Source organism: Protomyctophum bolini (assembly GCF_963924005.1).
Source record: "Protomyctophum bolini genome assembly, chromosome: 8".
In the NCBI taxonomy this organism is placed as follows: Eukaryota; Metazoa; Chordata; class Actinopteri; order Myctophiformes; family Myctophidae; genus Protomyctophum; species Protomyctophum bolini.
The window spans coordinates 12,955,251-12,979,175 of NC_137869.1; the positions used below are offsets into that span (position 1 = coordinate 12,955,251).

At 43.6% G+C, this 23,925-nt stretch overlaps 1 protein-coding gene across 2 annotated transcripts in view; it reads right to left on the reverse strand.

The window, feature by feature from the left end:
* col24a1 (collagen type XXIV alpha 1 chain) overlaps nt 1–23,925 on the reverse strand; it is a 134,832-nt gene that overhangs the window by 110,162 nt on the left and 745 nt on the right. For both annotated transcript variants that reach the window (XR_013964517.1, XM_080770376.1), the window contains exons 2-3: nt 6,605–6,675; nt 205–1,607 (exon numbers count right to left, since the gene is read on the reverse strand). Coding sequence is in view for 1 of the 2 variants with exons in the window: in XM_080770376.1 (XP_080626502.1) it covers nt 205–1,607; nt 6,605–6,675 (1,474 nt within the window). In the remaining variant the exon portion in view is untranslated. The remainder of the gene's footprint in view (nt 1–204; nt 1,608–6,604; nt 6,676–23,925) is intronic.

Genomic DNA, 23,925 nt, shown 5'->3' on the forward strand with positions numbered 1-23,925 from the left:
CTGCCAAAATATCTTCTTTCATATAGCTATCCTATTCTGTGAGTGACTATGGGAGCAAGCCAAGCTACTCTCAGCATAATGACCGTAAATTAACCATGACTGCTTTGCATTGTAACTCTTTCCTTGATCATGCATACTGTAGATCTGCACTGACTTGTAGCGTCCCAGACAAGCAATATACCTTATTCATATTCAAGCACTTACCGGAAGACCTGGTTCTCCTTTGGAGCCATGGAAGCCACCTTCATAATCATAGAAGTAATCTTGCTCCTCGTATCCGTAATCATAGCCTCCTGTGTCAGTATCGTCATAGCTCCCATCAGCGCCATGCTCTTCTGAGGTGTCCACCTGGTTCTCCCGGTACAGAGTGGTGCCATTTGATGTCAGCTGGGTTTCCAAGAGCAAGTCAGTGTCCTGGATCTGGGGGGTTGAGTCCGTGGAGCTGGTAGTAGAGGAATTCTTATGGCTCTCTTTCAGACGACTCTGCCTGACAGGGGTGATCAAACCAGTGGTGGCATCGGTGGCTTGAGGCCTCCTTGGACTGTTCTCCTCCTCTGTGTTGTTCTCAGACTGAGTGGCAGCGCCCTCGGGCTTCCTAGTGCCCCTTGATGGTCTGGTGGTGCTGGGAGTCCTATATGAGACACCCAGAGTGGCCAGATGGCTCAGACTGGCTGAGGTGGGATTGTTGGGGTGGAGAGAAGCGATGGTAGTGGAATGAGCAAGGGTATCCAGAAGGGAGATGTGGCTCTGGCTCCCCAGATGAGGTTGTACTGATGGGTTCAGAGTTGAATATTGTACAAGGGGACTATCAGTGAACGGGTGGCGTGTTGCTCTAGTCGTTGCGAGGGTCTGATGGGTGTGGGAGTCTTCAGCCAGTGTAGGGGGACGATCTGTAGTGGGAGCGGGGTGGTCATTAACCTCCATATCTAAACCTAATGTTGGCATGTTCGATCGAAAAGTGTCGGCCAGCCGACACTGTTTTTTAAGGTAGTCGCAGTAGCGAGTGGCAGCCTGGGCAGATGGGTAGATGTCCAACTGACAGACTCGACCCAGGAAAGGAGCTGCTTTGGAGTTCATCCTCCCAAGAGTGAACAGGCCCCCAGAATCCCCCAACACCTGAGGCCTGACGAGTGTCTGTTCGCGCTGGTGCACCGCCCCGCAATCTGCATGGAAGGACACAGAGCGAGGACGAACAGCAACGGCAAACGAGTGCTGGCGTCCGTCCTGCCATTCGTAGGTGAAGTAGACTGAGGCCTTCTCAGCAGTGTACACCGCCACTCTGCGCGGCAAGAGCTGGATGCCAAAACGTAGCCGGTCCCTGCCGTCCTTGACACTAAAGAGAAAAGCATTGTTCGCTCGCCAGGAGCTGAGGCTGACCACCACAGAAAACTCCTCACCTATCTCTGGCGGGAACAAACCGCCTGCAGGGGCCTCAAAGAGGGAGTTTGGGTCGAGCAGAACACCGTCTTGAGAGGGATCGGGGCTCAGGAGTGTGGGAGGGTTGATGGAAGTGGAGGAAAAAGAGGGGGAGGGGGAGCTGGGCCTCTTGTAGGGAACGTCTCTGCTGTTCTGGGCTGTGAGCCCCAGCCGATAGAGAATATCCACTCCTAAAGGACAGAGAACAGACAATGGTAAGCTTAAAACTAAGTAAGGTTAAAATGTATCTCAACTCATATTCTAATGTTCTCTGGTAATGCAATATGTTAGCTTTCAGGAAAAGGAGCACTAATCCAGGTTTACACTGTCCTATTCTATAGACAGCGGTTCCAAAACATTTCCGGTTGAGACCCAAATGTTAGCAGATCTACAAGCACACAAGACTTTTTAAATGGAGGAAAATAAGATGGTATTTCTACTCGAGTCGTGACCCATAAATATTGGTCCGTGACCCACAAATGGGTTTCGATTCCACTGTTTGGGAACCACTATTCTAGGACACTTCATGAGTGCAGGCCCTGCTCTGTGTTTGGTAAAGGCAGATGTACTGTATAGCCCAAAAACAGACAGTCCCCTCTCCATGAGCAAGTACCAGCTGCCGTCCATATGAGTGGAGTGCTGGGATACAGGAACATGATTTTTTGAATATTTTTAGCAACAGAGATTCATGATACCAGCCTTTTTCCAAAGCTCTGAGTCATTAATTTCCCTTTACTCCCAGCCAGGTAATCCCTCAAAGAATTGATGTCAGACCTACTGACACTGAAATACAGCATGTCAGCAGTAGAGCTTGACCGATGCCAGATTTTTGGATCCGAATTCGATCACCATCTCAGAGAGTCCTTCTAGATCACTGATTACTGATGTTTTGACCGATATATAATAATCAATTAGAAAAACGTAAGCTGATTAAAGCTTCTATTGGAGAACATCTAATTTAACACAATTCACTTTTTGATATACAATTAAAACTCCAATTTATGAAACAACGTGCCACGATGCAACACGTTGTGAACTGGTGAGCAAGTAGATCTGGTTGAAAATTCAGTATACACCAACTGATCAATTTCCCAACACCGATGTCGTCAAATAATGGCCAATATATCAGCCACACCAATATGTCAGGCGTCCTTTAGTCAGCAGCAGTTAAAATGTAGCAGGCTTTGAGCAAAGGAGAAAAGATGGATAACTAAGCTGTTGGGAAATGTTACATTATGTCAATACTGCACTGCAATACCTTCATAAAAGAATAAAATAACAATATGAGTAATGGTAACATGGACATAAATTGTAAATGTCAATTGATTCATAACATGTTCAGTCATTTTGAACTTGACCCGATGCTGTGTGTGTGTGTGTGTGTGTGTGTGTGTGTGTGTGTGTGTGTGTGTGTGTGACTGTGTGTGCGTGCGTGCGTGCGTGCGTGCAAGACTGTGCTGGCAGACAGTCAGTAGCACTACGGAATTCAGGAAACAGGAGGGTCTTAAAGCGTGTGTGTGTGTGTGTGTGTGTGTGTGTGTGTGTGTGTGTGTGTGTGTGTGTGTGTGTTGGTGGAGAAATCCCAGGAGGAGGTGCAGCAATGGAGGTATTTTCATTGCTAATCCAGAGACGTTGCTTGCTTGGAAAAAACGATTGTTGTTCATACTCCTGGAACGTTGCTGGCTGCTGCTTTACAGATTGGAGATCAGTGGGGGAAGATGTACTTAAGTAAAAGTAGCACTGCCACAATATAAAAAGACTGTTACAAGTCAAGAGTCGAGTCACACACATGTGACTTTTTGACATTTCACCTTCTTGGGGCCAAATCAAATAGTTAACTTAGTTTGGAATTGTTATAAATGTTGACAGAAGAAATGGGGGACTGATCTGCCAGATGGGGATGTCATGTCAGTTTACGTTTAAATCAAGTACTTTCATATGGAAGCACTTAAAAAAGATTTATAAAGGAGCATGAGCATATCATCAGTGTCCTAATTGCATTTCCTAATTGCACCAACTTCTTACTTTGATTTGTCATGATTGATACCAATCAATTTATTTTATTTAAATTCTAACAATCGATGTGGAGAACACTATGCTGTATTTTCTTTTTTACTTCGTATCACATTACTGTTTTTACAAGACAGAATGAATAAATCAAAAATATTCATACATCATGCAATGTAATACCAAGTATATGAAATGTATTGTAACAGCTTATACATTTGCTGGTTAAATACTGTAAAATCACACATACAAAATCACACATACAAAAATAAAACATAAATCTATGTCAATAAAGGTATTTGAAGTAGACAGACACTGGATTGGACACATGCCATCTTTACTGTAGTTCGGACATTGTTGCAATTACTTTGCTCTGTCAGGAGAGGGAGACTACGGACATGAAACTTATGGATTGTAGCTTTAAAATCTATCCTCACTATGCCCTGATGTCTACAAAACACAAGTTGTAATATGATTTTGTTGGTGTATATTTTGATTAAGCAGGTTATGTCTTTTGTAACAACATTTAGGATCAAACAATGCTCATAATAATAAGCATAATCCCCAATCCAGAAATGTGCACAGCTGAGGGCCCAAGTGTCCTGAGATCAAAAAACATCCAAAATATAAAGCATATAAACCAAAGCAGACCAATATGATAGTTCAAGCTGGTAGGAAATACAGTGGGAAACAGTATTTGTCTGGTGAGAGGGTGGTATACATATTTTGGCTTTGGTTTAACATACAGTATGAGTGAATTTCAAAGGCTGGAATTGATCCCAATCAAAAGGTTGCTTTCAGGACTGAGGGAGGGAGAGCGTACAGAGAAACAGAAACAGATATTTAGAAAGTGGGGAGGGAATGAGAAACTCGATGGCAGTGGTATTGCGGGACTCCACTCCACTCCTGCATGTCAGGCAGGCAGAGGGTCTTGTCTATCTATCTGTAGCGGATCTAAGCGCATGCTGATGTCCTTGACATTCTTTGCCCGAGGTAACGTCAGCCTGGATTCCAATTAACCTGTCTCATATGTGAAGAAAAGCTGCTCTCAGTTCACATTCCTCCTTCTGCCACTTATGATGGATTGATTCTGTGTGGAGTGGGCTCCACAATGAGAAAACTAGACAATTATACAGGCAACACAACCCTGACAGTGTTTACGTTTGTGCACCTCAACCAGAAGTAACAGTCAATGCTCAGTCATGTATCGTTAACCTTTTTTGTAAAATTAGATTGGTCATGAATTGACTTAGTACATTATGTGCATGCATACAATGAATGTTTTTCCTGGCAGTGTCCCAGCAAAATCCCTGTCAAAAAAACAATATGTCATCTCAGCCAATATTGGTTGAATCAAGGAGTTGACGGTGTGGAAGAGTAGTTTTCTTTACTTTTTTTCTTATAAGGTTCTTCCTTGAGTCAAGGCAAGTTCTTGCAAAGACGTTGCATACTGATTGAAGCATACAGTAACAGTATGTGGGCTCTTGACTAGTGATCTTGCAACGGCTGAAAAACTTTGACATGTGACTCAGCGGTGATGAAAATGTCTATTTCTGCTATCGCCAACTTCTGTCCTCACCTCCAGCTGCTCTCACGGCAAAATGCTGCGTGGATATCTTTTCTCAAACATCTGACCAGTAAGGAGGCACAGCTGCCAAAATACACTAAGCATTTCCCTGGGATTTCCTCTTCCTCTCTGTCTGACTGATTGCTAGTGTTCCTTTTCCAGAGTGCTCTTCTTAGTGTGTCCTTCACAGTGCGCATGTATGTGACACGTTTAGAGATTTGACATGATGGACCAAAGATGAGAGCAGTGAAAGAGAAATATGGGGGAGAAAGAAAGGAAGCAAGAGAAGGGAAGGGATATTTTGTGCTGTCTCTACCTGCATTCTGAGACCTAGGGGGCAAGAGCAGACACGTCGAGTTCAAAAGAAAGCACGAGTGGAAACGCTCCTGGGTGCAGCTGCGGCCCCTCTGTGATGGACACACTGCCTGTCCCACCGACCGATGTAAGAAGCTAGCATAAGATCAGTTGACGATTAATGGTCAGCTTACTATGCGCAAAATCTCTGAATAATGTGCGTGTGTGTGTGCCTGTGAGGTATCTGTCTATGTCCTCTCCCGAGAACTGATCTGACCGAGTGACTTAAAACTTGGTGCACATCACCAAAGACCCGAGGGAGTGCAGTGACTGGTTCCAAGTTGGTCGGATTTGGCCGATATGCCCATATACTGTATAGGCAATAGGCATAATGGGTCAAAACCGCCGGGCATGAAAAGGACACATGCAGACAGAGAATCAGACAGATACAGAGATCTCCATAAATGGAACTAAATTAAAAAATACAAAAATGTAATGGAGCAGTCGAGCAGATATAACAAATAACTTAAATATGCAAAAATAAATTACCTGATGACAATGACCGGTACCAAGAATAATGATTTGGTACTTTCAAGAGTTTTCAAAATTAGCTAAAATAGCTAATCGAAAGCATGGACATCAACATGGAAATAATTTCATCCAGCTGTTTTTATACTGTATATGAATGGAAACTAGTAGGGCACGCTAAAATTCAATCATTCTGAAATGACTGCAGAGTATTAATGCTGACACTTCACAATGTGACTTGTGACATAGCAGTAATTAGTCACCACTTGTCTGTCCATTGACACCTAAAGCAATAAAAATGGTTTTGTGATCCTTCACTAATATGACTGGAGGGCAAGGGTCAGCAATAGACTCAATAGAGACAGATGGGAGGGTTTTTACTAACGGAAACAAGATGGGGTCTAATAGGTTCCCTGTGGGTCTCTGAGGTCATAGAGATGTTGTTCGCTTTCCCACATATGGAGGCCGCCGGTCGGTGTAGGAGTTTGTAGGGGTGCAACTATCGATTATTTTCTTCTTAGCGATTATTCTATCGATTATTGCCTGACTAATCGACTAATCGAGAAGGGAAGCCGAAGCCTCCCTCAAATTTCCACATGGTTGGGAAAGATACACACACATGCACGCACGCGTGTGCGGCCTCAAACACACACACGCACGCACGCACGCACGCACGCACGCACGCACGCAAACACACACACACACACACACACACACACACACACACACACACACACACATTTGTGAATGTATAAATAGTTGTCACTGTAAGCCAGGGTATCTGTTGCTCACCTTGTGTTAGGTAGTCTTCTTCTGCAGATAGCACTGCAGAGCATAGTGACAGGAGCAGGAGGAAGTTCCACCTAGAAGGACACATACACACAACACAGTGTTACTGTAAAATATTAGTAGCTTAATGGAGGCGTGTATAAACTTAGGGGGGTTGATGCTATGCCCACCACGGGACTCCAGTCAGAGAGCATGAAGAAGGTTGACACAGTTTGTCATTGGTTTTATAGTTGAGTTTAGTTGATTGACAGACATGGATGGTGAAATGAATGAATGACTCAGTGAATGAATGAATGAATGGTATTTCCTCAAGAACGCATTCTGTTGGTCAGGTTTATCTGTCCATCTGCATTTTAGAACTGCACAGTCCCAAAGCTGGGGTCCTGTAGCATTAGGGAGTGCCCCAACAGATGCCTGAATTGGAGTTAGAAACTGGGTCCTAAAGAATGACTAGAGGTTGCCCAAAATAGGCCTGTACAAAATAAGGCAAATAAATTAAGCTATAGGGAATTTTCTACAGTTACTGTGTATGTACTTCATATTGTATAGGAAGAAAACAGAGTCGCCAACAACAGCATGGCCTCCCTGTCTCCCTGACCTAATATTTAGTCAAGTTACTATCCCAGCAGATTGTCAATGAAGCAACACAAACCAAGCTGTGAAGCTACAGCTGCACTATGAGACTGACTGCTTGTGTGACAGACTCAAGGCGAGAGTTACCACGCATCGGACTGATATGGCCATAAGATCTCTGTACTTATCTGTCCTTGTCCCTTTTATGTCCATATATGGACATAATTCAGTATATGGCCATATATGGGCATGCCCCTTTTGTGCCCATATATGGATCTGGCTGATTTGTTTGCGCCTGATACATTGAGGTTAGACAACACAATCCATATTTGGGCATAGCTGCATTGGTAACTCATTCTATGGTTATGGCTGAGTCATGGCCCGGGCGGTTAGCTCAACCGTCTGACAGGGACCCGTGCCGCAGGTTCGACTCCCGATCCTGACGGCCTTTCCCGTGTGCCTTCGCCCCATCTCTCTCAATAAAAGCAGAAAAGGCAAAAATAAATATCTTTAAAAAAAGGCTGAGTCATGGTTACATGATTGTGACGTCAAAGGTCCATCTAATCTAATCTACAAGCTCACCACGCCTCCAGCACCCACTGGTGAACACACACAGTGCACACACACACACACACACGCACGCGCGCGCGCACGGCCGCACGCACACACACACACACACACACACACACACACACACACACACACACACACACACACACACACAGCTTCATGATAATGGCTTTGCATCACTTTGTGGCTCTACAAAACATAACAAAAAGCAAAACACAACTAATTCAATGAACAGCTGTGCATGATTCTCTACAAATAATGATTGCCGGGGCAAGTAGTAAACTGTTAGGGACAGTAGCTTGGCCAGTCACGTTGCATTTTTTCCGTTGCTTAATTTCAAACATCATGGACTATTTCACAAATGAATAATAAATTACACGTTATGCGCTCTCCAACACCACTGTTTGGAATGAAACAGTTCTACCTCAACCGTAGCCAAATAATTGTGTAGTAAATTGGCAGTAGTAAATTGTAGTACAACTGACAGTATCTATCCTGCTGACTTGAATAACACAATCAGTGTTACTGCAGGTAACTCTCACTGAAAAGATATTTTACCGTAGGCTATACCATTACAGGTCTGTATAACTCTGAGTTATGGGGGTCCATGAAAAAATACAAATAAAAAAGGGAACCACCACCGTCCACCGGGCTAATGATGTAGTGACATATGACAAATGATGTAGTGACATAAGCCAACCAAGCATTGTGTATTTCAGTACCATAGACATTGTCTTAAAGTCTAGTCAGTCCAATCAGCTGACAAATTTAAAGATGAGGGAATACATGCATTCACATAATAGCCTGATTTAGGCACAAAGACAAGGAGAGACAGTATAATTTCTCCCCTCAGCCGTGAATTCAATCACACTATCCGCAGAAATTGTGTTTGGCGGACAAATGTAATCTATGTTTGTTTGTTTAGAGCTCTGCAGTGAGGATGTAACCATTATTTGCCCACGTATTTCCAAGCACTGACTGATTGGTTTATTAGTTATTATCACTTATCAGCCCTTAGGAGTTATCAGTTATTTATCACCATCCGAGTCCTTTCATGTTACCTACTGCAGTGGCAGTAGGTAAGTGGGATCCGGAGACCCCCAGGGGTCCTTGAGCAAAAGTCGTTAAAAAAGCATGAAAATCGGTTTAACCCTACAGTATATCAAATTGGCTATTTGAAAATAGCTCACAACAACCTGTGTTGTTTTAACAACACAAATCTATTCTCTGGCACTAAATATCAAAGGAAACCATGCAAGGCACATCAGGGCAATTAGGGGTTCAGCGTCTTGCTCAAGGTCACTTCGACACTAACTCTGGGGGAGCCCAGGAACGAATTGGGAACCTCACAGTTCCCATCCAGTGTCACGGTGTGAGTCAAGTTGAGGATAGGACCCAAACGCAGAATGTGAGGCAGAGGCAGGAACGTCAAGTTCAGTGTTTTTATTGCGACCAAAACAGGAGTCCAGGTACAGCAATTCACAAAACACAGAGGCAGTCGGAAACAAAACTAGGAACACGAGGAACACAGGGAAAGCAAGGGGAAAACTAAACTGGGAAAACTAGGGGATCAAACAGGCAAGGCATCAAGGCTACAAAAATACTCACAGGCAACAAAAGCAACGAACCAACGGATAACTGAAAACACCAGGGTACATAAATAGACAAGGACTAACTAGACACAGGTGAAATACAACAGACAAATCAACTCAGGGATTGGCTGGGAGAATAACAGGACACAGGAGGGGAACACTACACTAATCACAGGGTTAGACAAGGCATGTAAACATGGGCAACATAGGAAACCAAGAGACACTAGAACTACAAAATAAAAGGTAAATGTACACAAAAGTAAAACCCAAAACAAGGAACATAGGGAAACACATCGGGGTGACAGACCAGGTCACGGATCATGACATCCAGCCTCTGTACCAGCCACTCTACCCGAGACACTGCCGCCCCCATGCATATAGTGCAGAGTCAGTTAAAAACAATAACAGTGAGATGCTTAATGTCAATGCAACATTACATGCAGGCTTACTTTTAAATTCTGTTTATTTACAACAAGCTCTGTTACAGATAGGCCAGACTATTGCCTCCCTACTTTCCTGCCTGCTTCACCTAAATGTTCCTTCTAATGTTCCTCGCTAGGCCATGGTAAAAGGACTGGTAGAAGATTGTGATCCAGCTGTGCCTGGTGTTAGTGACCAAGTTCATCTTGCCCTAAGCCCCCACCTTTTGGAAGATTTCATTACACAGTCAGCTGTTTACAGCAATGGAACAGGGAAAACTGAGACGTCTTCAGAAATGTCATCCTGTGTGGACATTTGTCTATGTTCAGTGAGGCATCCGCATCCGTGTATTTTCAATGCTGGGCGTATTTTAAAACATAAAAATGTCACACGGCACATTTTTGTGTCATGTTTTTATTGTCCCAAGACGATAAAAACACAAAGCAGAAGTGGCTGTTACATAATAACTGAATGCAGCACATAGCTCCAGCAAATTGTTACTGTCAGGCAGACTCTCTCCGTAATTTATACTTTGTATGTTTTTACTTTTTGTTTTATAAATGAATGCCCTACAGTGCTCACAACATTGTTTTTAAGCTTTGTGAGCTTTTATATTTTTGCAATCTTTTAAGCAAAAAAGTGATTACGTCTGTCTGGTTAAAAAAAAAAAACTAAACCAATGAAAGGTACAGTATTAACAAGAGTTTGTGACAGATTAATAACTACAACGGATCCATTCAAAAACAGGTTATTTTCAGTTGACAATGACAACTGATTTGTTTCGTCCGCCTGACAGGGACGAAATGTAAAAAGGAGAAGGCATTTGAGGCTTTGATGTAAGGTTTGCATTATGTGCACCTGTGTTTAGTGTGTGTGTGTGTGTGTGTGTGTGTGTGTGTGTGTGTGTGTGTGTGTGTGTGTGTGTGTGTGTGTGTGTGTGTGCGCGCGCGCGTGCGTGTGTGCGCGACTGTGCGTGTGTTTGTGTGTGTGTGTGTGTGTGTGTGCGAGCGTGCGTGGTCCTGCAGCATGTTCTACAAACAACAGAAGCATGTGCATTCTCTGCTAGGCACTCACACTAAATTAACCACATGCATCCTACAATCCCTAACATAGAGTCTAACATCCCTAACATAGGGTCTAACATAGAGTGAAAATAGCAGATCTACAAGCTCACAATAAGTCCCAGTGCAACACATTGTGAGCTTATACTGTAGATCGCTACATTTCCACTTACGGTAAGATATTTGGATTGGGAGACAAAAGGAGCAGATCAAGTATAAAGCCCTGGGGGACTCAGTCATTGAAGTGTTTAAATTACAATTTATCCAAAAAAGGTTCCAAGCGGTTTAGTTTCAGTCATACGTGTGTCATCATAAGTGTACCTAACCAATGATAGAGTTAAAGAGCTAACTTCCTCTAAAAGGAAAACCTATGCCACATTCAATTAGTTGTGAACGCAGCAGCCAGGCTGTTAACTACAATCAGAAGAGCAGACTCAGAGCTCATTACACCAATTTTAGCCTACCTTCTTTGGTTACCTATTCATCTTATTTATTGATTCATTACCTTTAAGACATGGCTCAGTTCAGCCCCTTCCTACACAGAACATTTGACCCTATGAGCAGAAGCGCAGACTGAGATCCTCAGGCAAGGTCACTCTGGTCTACTCTAGAAGTTACCTTTTTACCTTGGAGCTCTCTGCAAGTTCTTTTGTGCAACATGTATGTTTTTGGACATTCTCTCCAAACAGACAACAAGGCCTCACCCCTGTGATCTTTGGTGCCCCCTCTCCACCCCCAAGACAAAAGTTGATGGGTCCTTTTTCCACCGAAGGCCCCTGGACATTCAAAATGACCTGTCTGGGGGGGATCAGGCTAGCAAATTTAGTGGTGTCATTTAAATCACTTAAAACACACTTTTATAGACTTGTATTTACTGCCGTTTTTGTGTTCTTATCTTTTTATGCTAATATGTTTAGTTTTTCTTTGATGCTGTGTGAAGAAGTGCTTTGTAACTGTTTTCAAAAGAAGTTCAAAATTAGCTTTCCTTGGGGTCACATTAACAAGGCTCTCATAAGGAAGGCTAGAAATCAACTATGGAATTTGGCCTTTAGGGCAGGGTGCCATGTCACCCTAGGGTGCCGTGACGCAAGACCAGGGGTACCGCAAAATCCTTTGATAATATTTGACTTTGTAAAACAGACCTGAGTTGAACTGCACTCTACTTGGTGCGTTCAATTCAGTCTACACCAAATCTCTTCATCAAAACTATCTGATCTACACGCTCACAACAAGTTTTCCTCATGACACACTGTATATTAGTGGGGTAAGAATTACATGTTTACGTAGCGTTTTATAAAGTAACTCAGGGGTGACATGGATGAAAATGGTTATTAAAGGGGTAACCTTAGAGAAAGATGTTTGAGAACCACTGCTTTAGTCAGGGTCAGTTTACACATTCAGAGTTAAACTAACACTCAATTTTACTGTGTTAGGTTGTCTCTGAAATGTGACAAAATTATAGTAATTTGACTTGCCTATTACATTTACTATTTACTATTTACATTTTATATTTTAGAAGGTGATCTGTGGGAAAGGAAGGACACCTGAAACTTCAGCACCCAAGGTATTTGACCCCCACTGACCCCGCCTCTAGGTGGCACTGCCCACCATGTCACAAATGACACAAAGACTGCAGACAGTGTTACAATCACAAGGAGACAGCTCCTTTAGAGCAGTGGTTCCCAAAGTGGGGTCCGGGGACCCCCAGGGGTCATTGAGGGAGTTCCAGGGGGTCCCCAGCTAAATGATAGTTTGGAACCAAATGGACCCTTATGGGTCTGTACTCTGTAACTCAGAGAGTGTACAAATGGAACGAAATGGACCCTAACGGTTCCATTTTGGTTCAATTTGTACACTCGAGTTAAATTAACATTGATTTTGCAATATAAATTGGGGGTCCCAGAGATAGAAATGGGGGTCTGTAGACTAATATGCATGTCAAACTGGGGGTCCTTGAAATTAAACGGGTTGAGAATCACTGCTAGAGCCGTAAAAACTTCTCTTATGGGCATTTTTTCAAATGGGGGTCCACGGGCTAATTAGTGTCAAGAGGATGACAAAAACAAGTCTGTCACAGGAGCTTTGCGCTGTGCTACACATGGTCGCTGTCGGGTGAAAACCTTGTACGTCTGTCTGTAATAGAAAGAAGAACCTGTGTTCCAGTGGATCCATGTAGTTATTATTTAGTCACAGGCTCACAGCACACGCTCATTGGTTCAATGTTTATAAAACCCACTGACACATTTAAACAACAATTTCACTTTCACTTAAAATAAAACATCAAGCTTACTGTAGCACAAATCATCATCATCATAACTTTTCGACCGCGGTCGAGATCATGGATTTCACATTGCCACGCCAGACTTTTCGGTCCTTCATTGCCATTCCCAGTTCCTGCTTACTGATGCATGTGTCCCTAGCGATGACATCAGGGAACGACAGCATTCTACCTCTGGTCTGCTTTGAGGCAGAATTCCAGAGAAGAAGGGAAGATATAACCTCATTGTCAGCTCTGCAGCAGTGGCCGCAGTAGCACAAATAGCAGATCTACAAACTAACAATAATATGACTCTGAGTCACATGACATGTTGCAACGCGTTGTGAACTTGTAAATTGGCTACGGTATGTTTGCTACTTTTGTGTGGCACAATTGTGTGACGAATACATCAAAAGTAGAAAAATGGAGATACGAGGTGTCTGTCTGACAGCAATCTGAGAAAAAGAAAGGAAAAACAGCGCCCTCTTTTCCTTTGAAACTCAAGACTAGTCTGACAGCAACAACATGCAAGTTCTACACACTTTGAACACACATTGAACAGATTTGATTTTGTATTTATTTTTTGGGTAAAACGGCACTTTTGACCTTTAAGGTTGCTGACCCCTGTTAGCTCAATTACACCTTCACTGCACTTGCAGATCAGGGGTTCTCAAACTTTTTTATAGGGCTCGATTTTACGGGGGAACTTTTTTTTGTTGGAAACATTTGTAAATGGAAGCATATAACCTATGGCTGTTGCTAGAAATTTAATAAAAGAAAAGAAAATCCAATTACAGGCTAAGCTTTTAAATAAATTAAATAAAACACACTTAAAGGGGAATACCACCTATTTTCAACATTGAATTATGTCAATTATTGCGACCGCAAGTCACATTTACTATGAAAACTTTCCCGTCAGTCCGTCAGTCACCCCACGCCTCCATATATGGTCACGCATCGTGACATCATGTCTAGTCAACCACGTCTCCATATATGGTCACGCATCGTGACATCATGTCTCCATATATGATTGCGTATATGTCAGTCTGAGTCAGACTGACATACGTGATCATATATGATGTCAGACTGTCCGACATCATCAAACCCTCTACACTCAAGACACGATATTCATTGTGCATTTTTTGGTCAAAGTTCATCCCATGCCAAAGCGACAGCACTCGCCCAGCAGTCTGCCGTCACCCAGGCGGATGCGTGCACACACCGATCTGCCCCAGCAGAACGACCTCCACACACCGATCTGCCCCAGCAGAACGACCTCCACACACCGATCTGGCCCAGCAGAACGACCTCCACACACCGATCTGCCCCAGCAGAACGACCTCCACACACCGATCTATCTGCCCCAGCAGAACGACCTCCACACACCGATCTGCCCCAGCAGAACGACCTCCACACACCGATCTATCTGCCCCAGCAGAACGACCTCCACACACCGATCTGCCCCAGCAGAACGACCTCCACACTCTGACGGAGGAGACTGCCGACGAGCGGCGGCGCCGTCTGGTCAGGGAACGCCAGCAGCACCACCGCCAGTCTCATGGCGGACACCGTCGCGAGCCGTATACAGTACAGAAAACACAATCAATCTTTGCATTATTACTGTGTTGTGCTGTATTCCACAGAGCAAGCTCACAAGGCCACACACAATGTTATTCATACTTAAACAACTATACAAAACCTATATAAAACCAATATAAAAACGCTCTGACCTCACCAACACCAGATTAATAGTATAACCCCCCCCCCCACTGTATAGCCTAGAACTGGAGGTCTAGAACTTGGGGTCATGTGATCAGTGACATCACAAAGGTGTACTCTTTGGCCTGCAGAGCATAGATATTAATTAAACAAATATTCAATTCATTGGAGCGACGTGTCTCCATTGAAGGCAGGAAGTCAAGCGGAAGCATGCTGCGTCGCTGCCCAAGTGATGTCACTCATGCGACGCCTCTCGCAGCCACTCAAGTGACTACTGGCCAATCACAGCACGTCTTTTCCGGGATTCAATTCAATCCAAGGGACCGAACGCCCCCTTCCGTTACGAACGCGGAAGCTTCGCAAGGAATCTCGGGAAGATTTTACCTTCAACAAAGACACGCGCCCCAGAGCCGGAAGAGGCATCTACCTTTTTATGTCTATGCTGCAGAGTACACCAAGATTTATATACTGAAAGAGTCGAGATACCCATACGTTCAAACCAAATCAATCACAATGACATAATTAGATAGCTATCACACAGTACATGTACAGTAACAGCAGCTGCCATAACTTGAAATCAGAGGCTTCTGGCAACTGAAATGAAGAGTAAAAAAGGGTTAAAAAAAGAGTATGGCGGAAGTTCAAAAGAACTGAGGAGTGAGGATACATAGTAACTAATGACATAAGCTTACCTAAGGGCACTATCAATCACAAGCTGACATTATACTAAAACGAAATGTCTCTGACCAGAGCCAGTGTGTTGGTCATACAGAATGGATGATGCCGACACGTTTTTTCTCCCATGTATAACTGTGAAATTGAAAGTTGAGAATTGGTACTTGCTATTCGAGCAAGCAAGACAGGCGAGGCAGCCATGTTTGTTTTCCCAGAGCAGTAGGCCATCCAGCTTGGAAAAAGACAGACAGACAGATGGACGGACGGACGGACAGACGGACAGACGGAGAGAGATGGGTAAGAGGAAAGGGAGGGGGTGGGGTAGGCGGCGAGGGAGAGAGTCTATAAGGAGAAACAACACGAGCCCTGTCACCTGTTACCCATCGAGAAAGCAGTGTGACATTCCATGGCCGGGAACACAGACCCCCCCACCCCACCCACCCACCCCTTCACAACAGGGAAAGGGAATAAGAGAGGGGGCAGGGAGTGTATGAATTCAATCATTCATCTGTTGAGGGAGGGGGAAAATGACATTTAGGCCTATAAAGCAATAGAGTAGCTGGTTCAGCTTAAAACTTGGCAGTGTTTAAAGGTAGGCAAAAAAAGAAGAAGTCATAAACTAAATATAACACGTTAGACATAACATCCCCATTTGGAGAAGCAAGGCCATCTTCGGTCAGTCCTGTCTGTCTGTGTGTCTGTCTGTCTGTGTGTCTGTCTGTCTGTCTGTCTGTCTATCTGTCTGTCTGTCTGTCTGTCTGTGTGTCTGTCTGTCTGTCTGTGTCTGTCTGTCTGTCTGTCTGTCTGTCTGTCTGTCTGTCTGTCTGTCTGTCTGGTCCATGTCACCATACCCACAATTAACGACGACGAAGTGTATGGTGAATCTTCCAATACGTCAGCAATTGTCAGGTGTCCCTCCCACTGCTGGACGATGACCTTTGCAGCATCTTGTAACTGTTAACCTGATTCAAAGTGGGCAGTGCCCTTGACCTTCTTAACCACGTATCCCTATTCTGAGCATAATGTGTGAACATTCTGGAGAAATAGCAAAACTTTTGTAGATCAGCTATTTTCACGCCACTGTCCTTGTCCCTGTATGTGTCTCTTCATTTCTTTATAAATCCTGAGAAAATCCCTCTCTCAATGACAGGACACTCTCAGTGGTTTATGGGAATGACTGGTGAAGGCAAAACAAAGCTCCCCAAACACTGCTCTGTTGACTAAGGGAAATACCACTATGTGAGGAGTGGGTGCCATGTCAAGACTATAAATAATCACTACTTAAAACTCCCTGCTTCAAAACATTAATCCACCACTGAGGAAATCTAACTTTCCTCCCTTAAAAAATGGTTGGATCTTTAACAATGGTTCATTCAGATGAGGAAAGGCTGAGAGGAAAATTTCACTTGGATAATTTCACTTGGCAACCAAAAGCCAAACAAGGTACACTTAAGTATTGTTTACAATTTTCATAAGGAAAGGGAAACCATTTTCTTAAGTTTATCATTGTCAACTGTCAGGGTGTGATTTTTCAAGTAGTGGCATTGTTTGTATATTGTTTATATGGCTAATTTGGCAAGTCACTTTACCAAATCCATTACTGGCAACAGGCAACAAACCATGTGAAGCTGTTAATCCACAAGAACAACTCTGAAATGTTAACTTAACGTGGTATTAACAAAAGCAATGGGCAATGAAACAGTTCTTGGTCGATTTATAAATAAAATAAATAACGTATCCCCATTACTTGTGGATAAAGAGAAAAGAAATAAAAATTATATTGAAATTTCATTCTATTCACCAGTGCCGTCGAGTTCTGATGATCCTCATGGGGGCTACCCGCAGCCCCGCCTCCCCGCAGAATGCACTCTGTTCCTACCCGGAAGGAGTGAAATCGCCTCATGCGCTTTTGAGCAACTTAATGCAAGTGCATGAGAGGATAAATCCGGTGCCGTCTCTATTCATATATACTCCAAGCGCACAACGCATGGACTTTGTTTGTTTACAAGGCAGACAGTCGGCCAGCTCTACCAGTTAACCAGTTATTATAGGTTACCATTTAAGTAACCTATAATGTTTTCAGAATCAGATACATATTCTTTAGCGTGATGATTAAGTAAAACGAGTTGATACTGTCTGGATGTCATCTTGAATGAGACTGAAAACGGAGTAGTTGTAATCAAAACCACCTGTGTTTGGACGGATGGTCTTTAAAGGGAGTCTTACTATTAATATACAAAATCTCTGTCCGTCCATCTTTGCATGCATCTGTAGTTCTCAAGAACCGTCCAACCGACCGACTTCAAACTCATTGCCCAGAGCCTTTGAAGGAGAGTTGTGCCATCTCTGTTCACTTAATCAGGCCAGGTCTCCTACACACATACCTATTGAGGAATAGTGACAAAGTCCTGAACCGGAAGTTCACAGAATGCACTGGAGTCTATGGGCATTTGGCACTATTTAGAGTTACTTGAACCACGTGACCGGTGCTGTTTTCTGCCCCCTCAAAACTCTACTTCAACGGCTCTGGCTGTGCCCGGCGTCAATTCGGCCGGACAGGTGATTATCTAGAACAGCCAACCCGACTAATACGCCCATATAGGGGCGGAGTGTCTACCATATTCACACAGCATTTTGCATTGAAAAAGTCGCCTCACAGCTAGAAGGTCCTGGGTTCGATTCCCGCGGGGGACGCTGAGGTCGTGTTCTCTCCTCCGCGTCATCAGTGCCCATACCCTAGGTGGGGTTGGCGAAAGGGCCTTTCTGTGTAGAGTTTGCATGTTCTCCCCGTGTGTCCTATAGGCTAGGTACCCTCACAAAAAACATGCAGTAATCCTAGTCTCTAAACTGCCTCCCCCTGGTCAGCCGGGACGCCTGATAGAGGGGAAAGGAACTTCCATGCGTTACGTCCAACCAGGGAAACTCAGGTGAAAAGAAGCGGCTTGGTCGGTCCGTTGCTCTCCCCGGGTTGGCAGAGGGAGTGTAGAGCCCAGGATTACATAATCATGAGTCCAACACCAAATTAATGTAATCTATCTCTACCGTGGAGCGCGCTGTGATAGAGCTTTTGTTATACACATTACATGTATATGTGACAAGAGGGAAGTCGGCCAGATCAGTCTAAATAAATATACACTATAAAGAAATATGCAACCCCCATATGGAGTATGGTAACTATCAATATGATCTAAGATGTCATAGACTGGCCTAGACTATTTGGAATTGGGCATGCCTGACACGGAACACATTGGATACAGACAGACAGGGTACAATGTTTTACATAGTTTTACTTGTGGCAGACAACATATTGTCGGAATATCGAACCAAAATGGCTGAGGACTGAGCTTTACCTTTCATGGAAATGTATTTGGGATGTTATTATCATAGTTACTTTTTATTTGCGCAAGCAGAGCGTGCAAGTACTGCGATCAGCTGATTATGTATGTTCTGTCTGTCTGTCTGTACTGTATGTATGTATGTATGTATGTATGTATGTATGTATGTATGTATGTATGTATGTATGTATGTATGTATGTATGTATGTATGTATGTATGTATGTATGTATGTATGTCTGTACTGTCTGTCTGTCTGTCTGTCTGTCTGTCTGTCTGTCTGTCTGTCTGTCTGTCTGTACTGTCTGTCTGTCTGTCTGTCTGTACTGTATGTATGTCTGTACTGTATGTATGTCTGTACTGTATGTATGTCGGGGTATGTATGACGTGTCCTCTCTTGTTTAAGATTACGTCACCATCAACAGCCAATAAGGGACCACGATTCTTGGTCATGTAGCTAAGGTACGGTAAGGGTCTAAACGGATTTAGAACAGCAGTTTTATTAGACATTAGTTAGTTATTAGTGCCCTAGGACTTGCGCACAAGTAGGCCATACATGACAGGTCTACTTGTGCAAGTTGGCATCTCGAGAGAGTGCATTTCTAGTTGTTACTGTACATAATAAAGTACATTCACAGCATGTGTCTATGTGCAGCCTTAACAATATAATTTTTCACACTTGGATTTTATGAGACTTGACCTGGGAGGCTTTGACAGACTCTTGACACCTTGGCAGCTCTGTGGTTCTGACCAGCCCAAGTCAAAACAGCACTCACATAAAGTGAGCTGCTCTAAAGATGTACAGAAGTAAATCAAATCTGGAACATAGGCAGGACTGACCGTCGACCGCCACAGTAATGCATTTGTTGCCAACAAATTATATTGCAACTAGTAATCGCGGGTGTGTTTTGTAACCTATCGCGGCAGCTTAGCAGTGGCTAAGCTAGCGGAGTGTGTTTTCACTTCCCTCACAATCTGCCCTGGCTGTGCTGTGTGTTCATTGAGAGAAAGATGGCAGCACCCTGTTAGGCTGTTACCGATTTCCCCCCCCCACACACACACACTATCAGGTTCTGGCTAGGAGAAAGACTCATAGGCTACCTTGTTGCAATTCACCATATTTTGTTGCCAATGACCAAATTATTGAATTTCCCCCAGAAAATTCTCTGAATGAAAGTGTCTGAGTTCCTTGCAAATCAGACTCTGTGTTCTTTCATGCTCACCTCTATCTCTAACCATAACATTCTTTAACATGAATGAGTCATTGATCGTGGGCCAATGTCTGTTCCTATTGGCAACGTTAAAGCCTCAGCACCTGTATCTGGTTCAAATTTATGACTTCATTATGAAATCATTGAGTTGATTCATCCTCTTCACACGTCCAAAATTGCCAGTAGCAATAATTAGAATGTTAACACTTTCCAGGTTTTGCAGTGCTTGCTCCCCACCACACTCACTGACAAAAATCACACAGCGGGCATTTAGTTTTTCCTTTGTAAATATGGTAAATTAATTGCTCTATGGCTGGAACCACACTAAAGACTGGACTAATTAACCTGATCTCTAGCATCTCTATTCTGGTGTGAAAAATAAATGTGTCAAAAACAGCTGATCTACAAGGTTATACCGCGTTGCAACATGTCGCATTGTGACCTTATAAATAGATATAACATTCAGGTTGTATTGGTCAACAGTGGGGTTACAATTGATTAAAACCTGCTCACCTTTGGGCAAGTCTCACACATGGGTCAATATGTCCTGTATAGTGTATACCTATTATGACTGTTAGTTTAACTCACTTAACTATACACACTTAACCTTAAGGGTAACTTTTTGTTAAACTAAACTAAAGAGTGAGAATTGCAGTGCGGTTGGGCAAAACCTTGTGCAAGAGTAAGAATGAAGAAGATACTTCATTTGCAACACAGCACAGGGCCAAGTCTGCCACTTGTCTGTCAGGCCCTCTGGCCTTTTTGCTCCCAAAACACTCAGATTGGTCACAGGAGTCAAGAGGTCAATGCAGACCAGAGTAAAGATTGACTCAGTCCACAAGACAGCTAGCAGACAAAGGGCTGTGAGTAAACTTCCACTGGCCTTTATTGGTTTGCCCTTTTCCTGTCATGGGGGAACCTGCAGATGCTAAACACACACACACACACACACACACACACACACACACACACACACACACACACACACACACACACACACACAGACAGACAGACAGACACAGACAGACAGACAGACAGACAGACAGACAGACAGACAGACACACCGTCCACAACCCCAACCACTGGTGTTGTGGTAGTTGAGAAGGTAAGCATACTGGTGAAGGCAGATCTGTGTACTGCGATCTTATAACAGGTGAGAATACACACACACACACACACACCTGTGTGAAGTGAGGGGTGCTCTTATCATCATACATCATCACATTCTCGCCAATCACAATTTGCGTTCTCACTTTTCGGTCTTCACTTTTCTGCCTTCACTTTTAGCTTCAATATGTACTTTGCTCAGCCAATCAAATCATCGCTTTGGGATGATCAGCTAATCACAAGCCGGAACCGGGCTGTCAATCTGGGCACGTTTCTGTGGGTCTGGAAGTTCCGGGGACCCACCGGGTGCCCTGTTAAGTACATAGGTAATGACAGATGGCACATGATATGACTTTTTATTCGAATCAATTGAGAATGGGATCCAACATTTCATACTAGTAGCCTAATATGTGTGTGTATTCATAGACAGTAGAATGACAGGAAATAGAGAGATGGGGAGTGACACAGAGAAAAGGTTGTCGGGATCGGGATTTGAACCAGACCGCTACACCAGCTAAGCCCGGACCATGTGTGTGTATTCTTAAGAGACGTTACATCTTCAGTGATGTACGTTTAAACAACGAAGCCAAGATGGAAAATTATTGATGTTACGTAACGTTGAAACAAACAAAGACGCTGAGATGGAAAAGTAGAATGCCCTGTCAAATTGTGTGGTGACATCTTACTTGTGATGTAGAGAATAAATCCTTTGAAAATGCATTCTTGGTGCACACGACCCTATACCTATTCTACAATGACATCTTACTTGGACAATCTTGTTCTTTGTGATGCCATGGAACTTACAGTCTAACATCTTAACCACTAAGCCAAAGGGAATTCCCTTTAGCTCGAGGGGGATGTTAGACTTTTAAGGTCATCAGGCTGAGGTTGTGAGCCAATCAGTTACACTCACCCCACTTTTGACCTCCTCCCAAGGGGAAGCCCTACTCCGGGTCACGGACCTAATGTAACACCCGGGATTCGAACCCGGGTCTCCCGTGTTGAAGAAGAACATATTAAGCAAAAGGGAATTCTCTTTAGCTCGGGGCAGATATTACACTTTTTAGGTCATCAGGCTGAGGTTGTGTGAGCCACTCTGCTACACGGTATATATATGCCTTTTATTTATTGTACATATTGTGCATCTATCGTACCTTTGTGGTGTTCCCTCTGATAAATAATGTAGGCCTACTTGAGTGATGGTGACCATATTGTGTTTTCTAGGAATCACTCTGGCTTTCACTCACATTGGCATACAGTCGAAAGAGTACAGTAGGGAAAGTATATGCAGCACAGGATGTCAGAATGAGGTGTATGTATGTAATAACATGCAAGTTGAGGCTGAGCACAGCAATGCACAGGTCCATTTGGCTGATGCTGCATGCATGAGACAATTATGCAATCAGTGACCACTGTATAGTACCAGACACTAGGACCCCCTTTAGCATCGTGAACATCCTGAATTCAACAAAGTGTTGGAAACATCCCAATGTCAATACATAATAACACACATTTCCTGCTGACATTTTGTCCAGCCTCATATTCATACTGCAAACAAACACCTCTCATCTCATTACACCTCATTCCTAATACCAGCTTTGATTTGATCTGCATCCTAGTCCTACCACCTTCATTCCTACACATGCTTGCTCAAAGCAACACTAAACTAGCCTCCAACATCCTGCATAAACTTGCAGTATTTCCTCCAAGAGCAACTAGAGTCAGCACTGCCAACACTGTCTAGTTACTACTAGACAGTGTTGGCAGTGCTGAGGAGGCAGCAGCTCTCAGTCAAGTGTATGTCTGTGCAGCCACAGTCCAATCCAGTGCCAGCAATGGAGCAGCAATGCCTGTAACAGTGGGTGATTGTCTAGCGCTCAGGAGCCACTCAAGGGGCATGTCACTTAGCCAGTGATGCATACACACTAACTCTCTCAGTGAATTCATAGGAGCTCACATTTGTTCGCAGTCGTCCCAGTTCCATGTAAAGGCTCTTATTTTTGCTCTCAAGGAAACAAAGCACACACTAGCTAGATCCCTGAGGATTTCACTTCTTGGCTATACATTATTTTCCATAGAACAATCACTATAAGCAAAAAGCAACACACACACACACACACACACACACACACACACACACACACTGTGACTGACTGTGAGCACAGCTCTTTTGGATCATATCTGGAGGAGGGATTCTGGAGGAACTCAAAGGATTACAGAAAACTTGGCTTCGCTTCTGATAGCACCATTTCCCCTGTTAAATAGCTGTTTCAAAGCATGCACATTTCCAAAGCTCGGCAGTCCAGACAAATGTAACAGGACAGCAAAAAACGCATGCCTGTTGTTGTCAATAATGCACTACCATGAGGAATGTGTGCGCGACAGCAGTTATTTCCTTCAATCAAGTTAAGTCTGAAATCTTTGAGTGAGCTAAGCTAATTCATTGGACAGATGTGGATGATACGTATGAGCCTATATGCTTAAACTTTTAACAATAGGCTACATGCAGAATTAAACATGGCATAGATTATCGATCGTTCCAAAAATCATACTCTTTCTTTTGGACGCCGTCCTCCTCCTACTACAGCCTATTGTCTTGTCGTTGCTTTGTGGACGAGGGGAGGGAGAAACATGAAAGACGGGAGAATTGAACGGACCTCCAAATTATATTCTTAGTGCCGCAGGTCCGTATGGTTAGACATTAGACAAGTGAGTGCGCGCAAGTCGAGGTCAAAGTCAAGACCCGTGGCTTCTGCTCATGTTGCGCTCACTAGCTAAATATGATATAAAACCTAAGATATATATA